The sequence below is a fragment of the Taudactylus pleione genome, unplaced genomic scaffold (assembly GCF_031769625.1).
Source record: "Taudactylus pleione unplaced genomic scaffold, aTauple2 ptg000225l, whole genome shotgun sequence".
NCBI classification, from domain to species: Eukaryota; Metazoa; Chordata; class Amphibia; order Anura; family Myobatrachidae; genus Taudactylus; species Taudactylus pleione.
The window spans coordinates 13,554,129-13,568,103 of NW_028284627.1; the positions used below are offsets into that span (position 1 = coordinate 13,554,129).

The 13,975-nt window shown below is 48.6% G+C and overlaps 1 protein-coding gene across 1 annotated transcript in view; it reads right to left on the reverse strand.

The window, feature by feature from the left end:
- The window catches only part of SOX30 (SRY-box transcription factor 30), a 91,900-nt gene extending 83,145 nt beyond the window's left edge, over positions 1-8,755 (reverse strand). The window contains 4 exon segments of the mRNA XM_088478971.1: positions 2,637-2,876; positions 7,849-7,942; positions 8,114-8,235; positions 8,440-8,755. Coding sequence (XP_088335097.1) covers positions 2,637-2,876; positions 7,849-7,942; positions 8,114-8,235; positions 8,440-8,755 — 772 coding nt within the window.
- Positions 8,756-13,975: the final 5,220 nt, after the last annotated feature.

Sequence of the window (13,975 nt, forward strand, 5' to 3'; positions counted from 1 at the left end):
AGAAAGATTGACACAGACACACACACTGACACAAACATTGACATGCACACAGAGACAGACTACACAGACACACACACTGACACAAACATTGACACACACACACAAAACCTCTCACTTCAAAACACAAATGAATACAGCTCTAGCATCATTTATTAAAGAACACCTCCCACCCTGCCGATACACAGACCTGCGGTGCGGCTCCAGGAGAGAATGCCGGCAGCAACTCTCAGCCTCTCATAACGTTGGTGCTCTCATGTGAACTGCCTGGGAGGGCTGCGTACTGCCGATGCAGCTCCCCCTACAGCCAGCACACTATAACAGCAGGCACAGTTGCCTGAGCTTCGGCAGGAGAGTGAGGAGACTCTTTACTAAAAAAAATAAAAGTTCAGCTGCTCGGCGGTGGAGCAGCTAGCAGGGGGGGTTTCTAGGTACTTAGAAACCCCCCCTGCGTGCGCGTGTGGCCGGGACCGGTGCATGCGCACTAGCGGCAGGGAGCCGCGCATGCCACCGGCATCCAAAGGGATGCATCGTCTGCAGCCCCTAGGAGCCGGTTAGGGCTCTCTGCTAATAGCATCCCGGACTGGCAGTCCCAGGGGGAGGAGACACCTCTACCTGGGGCTACCTGTGGTGTATGTGACTGGCAGGTAACGCTTCCAATAGGAAGCCACTGCCAGTCACACAGTGTAGCCAGTGCAGTCATGGACTGCACTGACTACACAGAGGTGTTGGATTTTACTGGGGGGGGGGGGGGGGGCATAGGCAAAATCTGCCACTAGTGATAATTATGCCCTCTTCATGGACTGGCCACGCTCATTCTAAAATTAAGCATTTGGAAACCCTCCTCTAGAAATCCTGCCTTTGCCACTGCACCACCTAGACTGGACTCATAGAAGATCTTCTCTGAATATGGAATAGGGATGAAGACATCAGGAGAAACTGTGACACTCTCATGAACAGCAGTCAAACCATTTCAAAATTATTATAAACGATAAAGGATATCATACAATGGGGCTTTTGTATCTATCTTCTTTTTTACCAAAGTAATTTGAAAATTAGTGTTTTCACATTATTTTCACATTATTTTAATATCACTTAAATGTATCAAAGGGCTTTTGGAGCAGTTTTTGTAAAAAACTACTTCAAGCCCTTTAATTTGCATTCTTTTAGTAAGCAGATCACATTTCCCATATGTGCAACTGGAAATGCAATCTGTTTTAAATTTACTAAAAGAAATTGAAAAAAATAAATAAATACAAGGGGGGAACCCTGTAACCCTGTGATAATAACCCCACCTGGAGATGTAGTTAAGCAGGGTTCCCCACCCCCGTTTCACCTTCTCTAGCTCAGCCCTCCCTGCCTACTGACAGGGAAAGCATAGCCCAGAGCAGGCTTCTGTGATCAGCCTGTGTATCTGTTAGACCACATCATGAGCACAGTAACAAAAAAAAAAAAAAAACACCGCCGTACAGGTGACCGGTGAGCTGGTGAGCCCCTTGGTGACCCACTCATCTGATTGCTGTGTTTTGGTCATCTGATCGGTAAACTGAGATGCTGTGAAGTCTCGGCAGCATCCTCAGTTTACTGCAGGGATCAGATGACTGGGGTCACGCACAACCATCACCTGGATGGAGCCTAGTGTAAGCTGAGCGTGGAGGTGGGAGAGCCGGAAGGGGGGGTGGGCAGCAGTGCATGCACAGTCTTTTGCAAAAAATATTCCGGGAAATGCCGGGAGAGGATTCGCATGGGCAGAGCATTCTTGCAAGCTCTGACCATGCATGCGATATTTGATACATCCTTGCGATATATTCAAATATCGCAATGCGAAGGCGAATTTATCACATCCCATCAGCATCTGAGATGCGGCTTATGATAAATATGCCCCTAAGTATTAATAGTTGTAAACAAGGTGTCAATAAAAGTGTTTTATAGAAAAAGTGTGACTTTGTTTTAAATTCCTTGTTTGAGTATAATAATATGCACACCTATGTATGATGAGTTAGAATAGTGGGCCTGATTCAGAGCCGCTCGTAAGCGGCCGCTCGTTTGTTCCGAGCGATGTTCGCACATCTGCGCATGCGTATGGGTTGTAATGCGCATGCGCCAACCAGTCAGTGCGGTCGGGAATCGTGTGCTCGCAAAATAGCGAATGCCTGCTAATTTGAGTGACAGTATGAGGCGTTTGTGGGTGGTAACAGGGGAAGGTGCTTGAAAACGGGGAGTGGAGATCCGAACGCAGGCGTGCCAAACGGTCAAAACGGGCGTTTTAAGAGTGTGCATAATTAACAAAGCAGCGTCATCGACCACGTCACTTGGTTGTCTTTTAGCCTGAACTGCTTGCATGAATGCGGTAGGAAAATGCTACCACAAGAATAGCGAGCAGTTCAGACGCCTTTCGATGTACTCCATTAATCTAATAAATAGCGGAGATGACGTATGATGCGAACGGCCAGGGGGCGTTTTTTCAAAATAGCGAGCGCATGTTTCGTTCGCTCATTCAGACATAGAGGCGTCAACAGACCGCAAAGAGCGAGCGCTTAATTTAAATATCCAGCCCCTTTTTCAGAACGACCGTCCGCAAATAGCGTCCGGCTCTGAATCAGGCCCTGTGTCAGTTTTAGCTGCCATTAGTTACATACCTGGAAACTTTTCGCTGTGCTTCTGTCTGAGTTTGTGTGCTTCGTCAAGATACGGTTTCTTTTGCTCAGCGGTCAGCTTGTTCCATTCCACCCCTAACTGCACACTGACCTCTGCGTTGTTGGCATACGGGTTGGCTTTCTTCACTTCTCGACGGTGAATTTGTGCCCATATCATGAAAGCATTCATTGGACGTTTTATATGACCTTGTTTGTCTGTGCTGAATGGCATATCAGGCATTCCTAGGAGGAAATGGCAAATGTTTGGCTCAATAACAATTTATATAGAATATAATCAGTGGCGGATCTTACCGAGGGGCTGCGAAGCTGCAGTACCCCCAGTAAAATCCTCCACTGTTCAGTGAGCCAGTGCAGTCCGTGACTGCACTGGCTTCACTGTGACTGGAGGTGGCTTCCTATTGTAAGCACCACCTGCCAGTCACACTGAAGACAGGCAGCCAGGGCTAGGGGTCTCCTCCCCCTAGGACTGCCAGTCCGGGCTGCGATCAGCAGAGGGCGGCTTCCAGTAGAAGCCGCTGCTCTTCCTTTTGGGCAGCCCTACAGGACTTCTCGGGGCTGCATACAATGCTGTCCCGAAATGCTGGTGTTTGGCTTGCGCATGTGCGGCGTCACCGCCGCTCATGCGCATGGGCATGATCCCGACATCTGCCAGATTCATTGAGCAGGCAATGGGACCCAGGCCAGCAGCAGAACCCCTCAGGTAAGAGGGCAGGAGACGTTGCTGAATATAATGAATCTGCTGTTTCATGTGGTAAAGATATTTATGGTTTTTTTCAAAGTTGGTAGCAAAGCAAAAAATGCACCTGGAACACACCATGCTGCAGAGTTGCCGACTTCTAGCTCCCTCCTTCCGGGAGGGAGCTGTCGGGCGTCCTCAGCAGGGGGGTGTGCCACATCAAAAGGGGGCGTGGCCCAGAAAATGCCTCGACAATGGGGGCGGGGCATGGGTGTGACAGCGCGATCGCGTCATCGCGGCCCCGCCCCCTCTTCACAATGCCATTGTGAAGCATGGGGCGGGGCCATGATTACGCGATTCAGCGCGAATCGCGTCACCCCCCCCCCCCCCGCTGCTGGGGATTATACTGTATTCACGGGCGGGGGGAAGATAGATCGCCGGGGACCGGGAGGCTTGCCTACCTTTCCGGGAGGCCGGGAGCGGCACCCGATTTTCGGGAGGTTCCCGACCAAATCGGGAGGGTAGGCAAGTATGCCATGCTGCAATGGGTGCAGACACATTTATTTTGTGTGCATGCAGGGTAAATACTGGCTGCTGTTCCATGTAGCCCACATATTGTGGACAGCTTTATATTTACATTTGAATTTAGATTTGAGGGCCTGATTCAGCAAAGAACGCAGTTGCTAATACGCATGCAATCGGATGGTTGTTGCCTACTACGCATGCATATGCATTGCAGTGGGCGTATGCAAACTAGCCATTGCGGTTGCAGCAGCTACGCAGACCCATCGCAGAGTTATTGACAGGAAGTACCGTTTGTGAGTGGTAACGGGGGGGTGGTCAGCCGTACGCAGGCGTGACAATGCATTTGAACGCTGTTGCAAGGGCGTGCATATATTATCCACTGCGATTCCTATACGCAGCCTGAGGCTTGATAGCGTGCGATGAAGTTAGCAATTTCTGAGTAAGGTCAGGGCTTGTGCAAGTGTGCTTGAGGCTGCGATGGTACTTGATTGTACCGATGTTTCGGCAGTCCTGCTAAACATTATGGATGTGCGTAAGGTAAAGTGGGCATCCTTATGTTGTGCTGAGATTGCATTGCGATTGCAATGGATTAGCATACTATCGCAGTGAGACTGCGAACGTAATCGCTATTGCATTCGCAGTTGCGTTCCTTGTTGAATTAGTCCCTAAGTTTGGATACCCCCCTCTCAAATCTAAATCTCACTGCACATTTTAAATATGGTCTTGCTTTTTTGTTTTCTTGCTTTACTCCCAACTCTGAATCGGGATGCTGTCAATATACCGACGGACAGGAATCCGTCCGTTGAAATCCCGCTGTCTAAATCCTGACTCGGGTCTAAAGACAAGTGTCTAATTTAAATAAATACAGACGCCTATCTTTAGCCTAAGGGCGGAATCCCGACAGGACGGCTTCCCAAACGAAGGTAAGCAGGGACACTTAGTGGTTAGCCACGGGGGAGGAGGGATAAGTTTAGGCACCCCCGGGGGGACTTAGGGTTAGGCACCCCCCAGGGAGGGTTAGGCTAAGGGAAGGGGGGGTTAGGGTTAGGCGCCACTGGGGGGAGGTTAGGGTTAGGCACCCCCCTAGGAGGGTTAGGGTTAGGCTAAGGGAAGGGAAGGTTAGGGTTAGGCGCCACTGGGGGTAGGTTAGGGTTAGGCACCCCCCTGTGAGGGTTAGGCTAAGGGAAGGGAAGGGAGGGTTAGGGTTAGGCGCCAAAGGGGGAGGTTAGGGTTAGGCAAACCCCTGGGAGGGTTAGGCTAAGGGAAGGGAGGGATAGGGTTAGGCACCACTGGGGGGAGGTTAGGGTTAGGCAACCCCCTGGGAGGGTTAGGCTAAGGGAAGGGAGGGGAGGGTTAGGGTCAGGCGCACTGCAGCCTCCCCTGACCTGAGCCGCCAGCGCATGCGCAGGGAGGACCTGCCTTCGCCTCCCGTTTGCTCACCCTAGATCGTAGCCGAAGACAGGACCGCCAGACCCCTGGACAGCGCATGAAGACGTCGGAGAGGTAAGTATACATGAATTGCTACTTAACAAATCTATATATCGCATCGAACCGATGCGATAAATAGTGATAAGTTATAATTAATTTTTCGTTATCTTTATGAATAGACCCCATAATTATCTGCATAAAAAAAGACCAATTACAGGTAATATCAAGTAGTCCCTTAAACAACAAGGGTACTATAGTCCTTTTTACAGCAAAGTACCACAGTGTCCATGGTGCCTTCCGGGAGGGAGCTGTCAGGCTTCCACAGGTGGGGGGCGTGAAGCTGCGTCGATGCTCCGTTGGGGGTGGAGCATGGGGCGTGACAGCGTGATCGTATCATCATGGCTCCGCCCCCACTTCACAATGCAGGGGTTTCTAGTGTAACCGCGTGGGGTGGGGGGGCGGATGGGTAGGTGGCTGCCGGGAGGCTTGCCTGCCTTTCCGGGGTCCTGGAGTGGCACCCAATTTTCGGGAGACTCCTGTCCGAATCAGGAGGGTAGGTAACCCTGCCTTACAGGGAAATTACAATAATAAAAAAATAGGGAAATAATCTCACAGTGAGATATCTACACAACTAAGCGACAGATAAAACGGTAGCAGACAGTGACCCAGTGTCATGGAAAAGCAGACTGATAGGATCAACATTCAGGAGCTTGCCCTAGTAGGTACGCTATTGTAGCCTATAGGCTACATTTTCGCAAAAGCCACTGGGAGAGGGATCCATAAAATTCCTTCCTGAAACTCTCCACAAGTGCATACAGGCGGTCAACAGGAATCGGTATGAAATACTGCCGGCAGCGTTTCGATTCCCGGCAGCGGCAGCCCGACACTGGAACAGATCCCGGCAGCATGAGCCCGACAGCGCTGAAAATCCTGATCGTTGTAAGGTAAGTATAGACTAACCTAACCCCCCTAACCCTCCTTAGGGGTGCCTAACCCTAACCTCCCCCCCAAGTGCCTAACACTAATCCCCCCTCTAAGTGCCTAAGCCTAACCCCCCGCTGCCTAACCCTAAGTCCCCCCGGAGATGCCTAACACTAGCCCTCCCTCCCCCAAGCCTAACCCTAACCCTCCCGGGGGGGTGCCTAACCCTAAGTCCCCCCCGGGTGCGCTAAACCTAAACCCCGCGGCTGTCCGCTCGCGGCGCCCGGCATCCCTTCAAGCGGGATGCCGGGCGTCGGTGAAATGAGCGGCGTCTACATCTAGACTCCGGGCATTTCACACTTGCCGGGATATGACAGTCGGGAAGCCGGCTGTCGGTTTAATGTCAGCCGGCTTCCTGATTGCACCCCGGTCAACAGACCGCACATTCTAAGTACTGCGGCAGTTGCCAGCAATTTAAGGTAAAGTGATCACTGATGTTGGCAGTAGATAATTTCTTATTGCCGTGAATAGCTGTGATAAGAAATTATAAATCAGGTCAAACATCTGATAATTTGTAAATGGGCCCATTTGTAAGACACGTTACCTTCCATTTGTTATGAACACAGGGCCTGATTCAGCTGATCAAAGATTCCCAATTATCTGGAATCTGCTCATGCGCAGGACACTTTCTGTGCATGTGCAGAACGGGTCCTGTGAAATCGTCCCCATTTTCCGGGAGTGGCTAGGCCAGGATCTGCATCCATGGACTCAGATTTCCTGGCCTTGCAGGCTGACAGAACCCGGCCAGCCTACGGTAAGCTTCAGCTACCGCAGACTTGCCAGAGGGGCAACCATCGCGATAATTGATGGTTGCGATGGTGATCCCAGGATATGACCTCGGTCGCAGCGCTGGGATCGCAGATGTAGCAAGGAGGTGTCAGACACCTCTTGCTGCATTTGCATTTTTGCAGGACAGAATTGCACAGACACTTGTGTGCGAATATGCAATTCTGTCCTTTGCTGGATCAGGCCCACAGACCCTTAGCTTTTTTTAAATGACCAGCAATAGCCAGTGATTACAGCTTGAACCAAACTGTATTTAAATGTTGTCGGGCTGATAATCAGTTAGGCACATCCGTACGGCTGTAATGGGCTACTTACCAACTTACACTAATGCGATAATTCGCCCATGTATGCCCAATATCCAAGCATATGCATGTGGAAGCCCATCCTGCCCAGTGTTTTTAGGTCCGCATCATTAGTATCACCATTTACACGAGCCGCCTGCTGGGTGCAAAAGATCCATCAGAAATAAGCATCCCGTCAGCATCCGTGCACTAAGAGAACCCACAACACTCCCATGAGAAGAGGGGTCAGTTCTGCGTGTCAGCTTCATCGTCAGCCAGTTACCACCCTGTTTCACAGAAACAGAGCTACTTTGATGGATTATTCCGTACGCACTTGCAAACTCCGTCCGTATGCATACGCCTTGTCAGATTAGAGGCGCAATCAGCTATTTCTTTCTATGGAGCATGTGCCATATGCAGGTATCCGTTCACATTTCCACTTTCATCCAACCCAGGCCCTGTTTGAAGAAAGAGCTACACAATTGTAAAATGTAAATGGTCAAACAAAATACTTTACCTGCCTCTGGGGGAAGCATCGTGGGACGAACATTTCTGCTTTTTAATTTTACTAGCGGTTCCAGTGAAGATTGCATCGTTATTGTCGGTGATATCTTGGTGACATGTTTCATATTCACAGAGGGTTGAAGAGGCTGGAACTGAAATTGTGTCTCAGGGGAAACAGTTTTGAGAGTCAAAGGAAGTCTTAAGTCTTGGGAAAGGGTGTCAAAGGGATTGGTTTCCTGTGTTTGAGGCATGTCTGTATTTTGTGGGTTCATATAGACATCACAGTCTGGTGCTTTTAGGAACATGCCATAATTTTGTTCCTTATTTTCCATATTTTCTGTTTTTATATATCTTTCCTGGAGTAACATGAGCAGGTCATTCTGGGGCAGCTTGTCATCCACTTCCATGTTTATATTGCTATTGCTTTCCTCCCCAGTCATAGTAAAGGCACTCACAGACCTCCCCCAGGGTGCTCTCCAGTTTGCATGCGACCAGTGCTCTGTGAAATTATGAACTGCTTTCTGGCTTGTGACCTCACAGACATCGTTGAGGGCAGTCATTGTCATATTTTCTGGGCCATTGTAACTCACCAAATGGTCAGTGCTTCCCCATGATGCTCTACTGGTCCCCCAACTAACGGTATTGGACATAGTTTGCCATGTCTGCAACCTAACATCCCCTGCTGACACCCACTGCCCTCCAATAGCATTAAATTCTGTGACCTGGCTTGAATATTGGGAACCTGCAAAGGTTTCGGTAATAGTTTGTGGGTCAGTCTCCTCCCAGCGCATCTTGGATATGGTGAAGTCTTGCTTACTGACCATCTGCACTGAGCCCCCTGTGTTGTCTCCATGGCTCCATGATGAACCAGTTTCAGTCCCCTGAATCTCCTCACCACAGCTCTCTAGTCCTACATCCATTACTGTCTGGTATCACCAACAGCCAATAACGGTCTCTGGGATCATTCAAGTCCTACTGGACAGACCACACCCCCTTGCAGCTTGGCTCCCTCTGCCTCACACTGCTATTGGCTCTCAAAGACATATCAGGCAGAGCGCAGCTAGCACAGTTGTGTTTACTATGGAGACATGGTGGAGGCGGGGCTTAGTATCTGCTGCTGTTAGTCTAATTCTACAAGGTGTTACTCAAATGAATGTTTTGTTATCGAATTATATATGTATATAATGATTGTATAAACTCTGTCCTATCTCTGACATATACAGTGGGAGCGCGATCCTCCCCCCAATGGCTGCCAGGACAGAGAGACCTACAGGAGTATACAGCGGGGGCGAACCGAGGTGACCCGACATTTGCCAGGTCCTTTTACTAGTGTTATTATATAAGTCTGTCAAATGGAAAGTATCAGTTTGTACCCACAAAATACATATTGTGCCTGTTTCAGCCGTCTGCCCTGCGTTTTTTTGCAGGAGTCGCGGCTACGTGGAAATGTGCAAGGAATCAGATTGCCTCTTTCTGCGTCTCTGCGCTCTGTAATACCGCCGGTGATCTTTTAGATGCCACCATTGGCACACCATCGCACGCACCATTTACACTTGCATCAGTCCTATGGCAGGAGCAGCTTCTCCATCTGAACCTGGTCTCTGTGGCTGTGGCTGTGCATCTGAGAACACAGACGCTCTCACTGACACGCCCATGACACTCCCATAACATGAGACTGAATTTATTTGCATTCACTGCTAGCCACCTCCCAGTCACTGCCCAGGGACACCCATCACTTTGCCTCCCCATTTCTGATACTGTCTGTCCCGATCGCAACAGCACCTCTGTGTACTGCATGCATTGTAGGGGTTTCCTACATTTTTGCTCATGTGCAATTACAAATAATCTCTCAACTATGTGAACATCACCTCTGAATCAGGCCATTGTGTGGATGCTGACCTGGGTGCCTACTGGTGGGGGATAGATGTGTATTGATGTCTGAATGTATGTAAATGCAGTGTCTCACACAGTAGCGTCACTCCCCGTGGTGTCACCTGGTGCAACGAGGGATGCTGTACGCGCGGCAAATCTGCACGCCGCCGAAAAGGGGTCAGTACACGTGGCCTCACGGCACGAACCCCCGTGGTCCCGTGCTTCTTACTGGCGGGGGGGCAGGTGTAGGAGGAGCGGAGCGACTGCCCTATGTGCTGTGCCGGATCCCTCACAGTGTCAGGAACCGAGTGCTGCACTTAATACTACAGTGCAACACCCAGTTCCTTTCACTGAGGGGTAAGTCTGCACCTTGGTGTCACCCCTCGGTGTGACCCGCACCCCCCGCACTTCGCTTGTGATACCACTGGTCTCACAGGAAATGGCATTTTAGTGACAATATGCAAAGAGTTCAAAGGTAGTAGATGGGTCAGGCAAGGCCAGGAGTCCCTGGCATGACACAGCGAGGAATAGAGGCGCAAGGGGCACACACGCCAGGGCTCACCATCGGCACTGGCAGGGGATGTCAGGAATACCATAGTGTATGGTGGCAATACCGTAATAGGGTTATGCAGGGTAGGATCCCCATCAGTAATAGGTATGAAGAATGTGCTGTTAAGGTGCGTACACACGTAACAATTTTTTGAACGATTTAACTATAACGATGTTGTTATCGTTAAATCGTTTGAAAAATCGTTCATTTTATTGCGGTGAACGATGAACGATAATCGTTCATGCGCGCTCCCGTTTGTAGTTCATCGTCCATTCTGACTGACCAACAGAACGATTTTCGTTCAGAAAATCGTTCATGTTGTACAGAATGAACGATGTCCATTCACTGTATGTATGTTTAAAAAATCCTTCATCGTTCATGAAAATCGTTGAAAAAATCGTTCATTAATTTAGTAACCAACGATTTTTCTAAACGATTTCTGAACAAAACTCGTTAACGAAAATTGTTGGTTACTAACATCGTTACGTGTGTATGCAGCTTTTGTGTGGGGATAACCCGCCCATTGCAGCTTTGACATCTTATCAATTAGTTTTGATTGGTTGCCCCCACCTGTCTTATGGGATTTCTGTTGCCTGGAATGTCTGTCCCTTACCTTTTTCTTTGATTTGATGATATTATGTATATTGTATGTATAGCCATGCCTCTAATTTGTTCTCCTTAATGTTGCCTGCTGTTTCTATTATGTGCCCAGTGCTGTCATGCTTGGCTATTTAGGAAGTCAATGTCACATCTTGCACACTCTAGGCCAGATACAGAGGTGGACACGTCTTTTGTCACAGTTGTGACTACGTCTTTATGCTCATGCCGCGGCATATGGGTCTTCCTGCTGAGACGCCCAGAGGCTGCGGCTCTAATCCGTTGCTGTGCGTATTAAGACGCACCATCGGTTGCACCATCTAAGATTGCACCAGCCCTTTGGAGGTGGAGATTCTCCAGCTGAACATAGCTGCCTGTTTCAGTGCAACTGCGTCTTTAGGTGCAGTCGCTGACCACAACCAGCTGGCTAGCCATCCCCATTGCCACCCAAAAACACCCACCAAAATAGCATTTCTCTGTGTGTAATTTTCATCTGTGTTTTAGAGCAGTAACCATCCGGATGCCTGATCAGTGAGACTCGGTCACATGCGCGGAACAAAAACAATGCCCACTTGCATGTGGCATCGAAACCTCTGTATCAACATGTATTGTCTTTTTACGTATTTATTTATTTATTTTGAAACAAGTTTGTATTTTATTTTCATTAAGCATATAAACAATAAAATTAGATAGAACAGTACCTGTACATAAACCATCACAGAAATAAACAAAGAAAAAGTATTCAGAAAGGAAGAGAATAATAAAAAAGACCATAAGAACCGATATGGCAGGGACAAACTACCCATAGGCCAAATTGAAGGCCCAACGCTTACCAATCAGTGGCTATACCACCAGAGATCTGAGCGATCTCATCAGTAGCTGTGGGGCCTATTCATCATCAATAAATGGCCCGGTAAACCATGCGGAAACGTTAGTTTCCACATATTTTAGTTACCGGACCATTCATCATCAGGGGTACAATAGGACCCCCTGATATTCACCAGTTTGCTCACGAGAACAAGCTCCATCTTCAGACAGCGCTTGCTCTCGTAGCCCCGCTCCTTCCTATGGGAAGGAGTTCCGGGGATGCGAAGAGGGATCCGAGCGGATCCCTCCGACACCTTCTCACGGACTCCCAGGTGGCTGTGCGAATGCTCGATCTCAGGTCACGCATGCGCAGCCAGGACGACAGGGAGGAGGTAAGTAACTCAGCTACATCTGTAGCTGCGACATTAAGTGAGGGGACAACTGCTTTTCGGAGCAACTGTCCTCGCACCGGAGCAATGATGAATGTATTCCCCGCTGCAGGAATATACAAACTCCACACAGTTAAGGCCATAGTGGGAACCGAACCCATGACCTCAGTGCTGTGAGGCAGTAACGCTAACCATTACACCGTCTGTGCTGCCTAGTTAACTATCGGCTTCCGATGTCCATCCTTACTCCCTTAACTCACCACAAAGCAGTGTTTCCCAAACCCAGCTTTCTAAGGGCCGGATTCAATTAGACGCGAAAAGCAGTAATCGCCTATTGCCGCTTTTCGCCTGTTTGCGTCTTATCTCCAAATTCAATTCCAGGAATTTTTAACCTAAGCAGAAACTCAATGCACTGAAACAGGCATAAAAGTTTCTCCAATGAATGGCAGGTGGAAAAAAGTGCAAAATTATTCAGAACCCTTTGGACCCCCCCCCCCACCCCCAAAGGACAAATCAGAAAAAAAAATTACCTCAGAAAACTCCAAAAAATACATAATTTTTGGGGCGAATATTTAATATGTGGTGGGACAAGGATAAAAACGGGCTAAATAGGTTTCTTGAGGGGCTGTTTGGATAGGGCAGGTGTTTTTAGGATTGCAGGTGCTTGCAGCAGGTGGATTTTTCATTTTTTTTACAAGTGCACTTTAGAGCATAGTTGCCTACCTTTGCTGTCTCTTCCCCGGGAGAAGCCCTGGGAGGAGAGGCAGGTGGGTGACAACGGGGGCGGGGCCTGACGATCAGCATAATTAAGCCCCGCCCTCTCATGTTAAAATGCCCAAGATTGGCTTAAATTTAAATAGGGGGCGGGGCCAAATGCAGTGTATCGCTCCATTAAGCCCCGCCCCCTGCACGGACACCCACGATCGCCGCGGAAATTCTCCTAATTCTGCCCACTTCACTAGGAAGTGGGCAGAATGTGGGAGACATGCCTACCCTTCCGGGGGTGCAGGGGGTTACCCGAAAAATCGGGAGCCTCCCGCGAAAACCGGGAGAGTAGGCATGTATGCTTTAGAGATACAAAATTATGCTAATATCCATTTTTAAATACCCCAAATTTAACTGGACTATTTACTTTAACCAAAAAATACTGTTTTCTATCATTCTTCACCACTTTTACATAAAAGCATCTTGAAAGATTTCAACAAAACTTAATGACACAAAGTAAGTTTATTAGGGCTAATAGTACACATCTGTAATGATTTCCAGTGTCAGTGTGTCTTATTTTGGGCTACAGACTGATTCCCCCATTGTATTCAGTACTTTCCGCCTGTTAGGCATTCGCCGATTTGCCTGTTCTGTAATTGAATAGGGCGAATCGTGGGGAAGCGCATGCTGCGATTTTGCGTCCCAAACAGGCAAATGCGTCGGAAAGTACAGCAGGCGACAAATCACGGACTTTTCGCAGCTAATTGAGTAAGCCTTTTGCCGCGTATCCACTACGCGACATTACTGAGCAATTGCACGATTACGACATCATAATCGTGCAATCGCTCAGTAATCGTGCACATTTATGTCGGAAACGATGTGCGCTCATACCTCCCAACTTTTGTGCACAATGAATAGGGACAGTTTGCGTTACAATGTCGTAATCGTGCAGTCGTTTCACGGTCCGCTAGTGGATGTGCCCCTTAAGTCTCTTGACAGTCCTGGTTTTAAGTATATCCATGCTTGCGCACAGGTGACTTAAGGTTAATACCACAGTCATTTTGATTAAAACATCTGTGCTCAACTATAGATATCCATGAAACCTGCACAGTAAAATGGGGGTTTATTTGAGGACCGAATAGTTATGGAAGCAGTAACAAATACATTACTGCCATAGAGATTACACGGCGATAGCGCGCCTCTGTTACCATGGAAACACT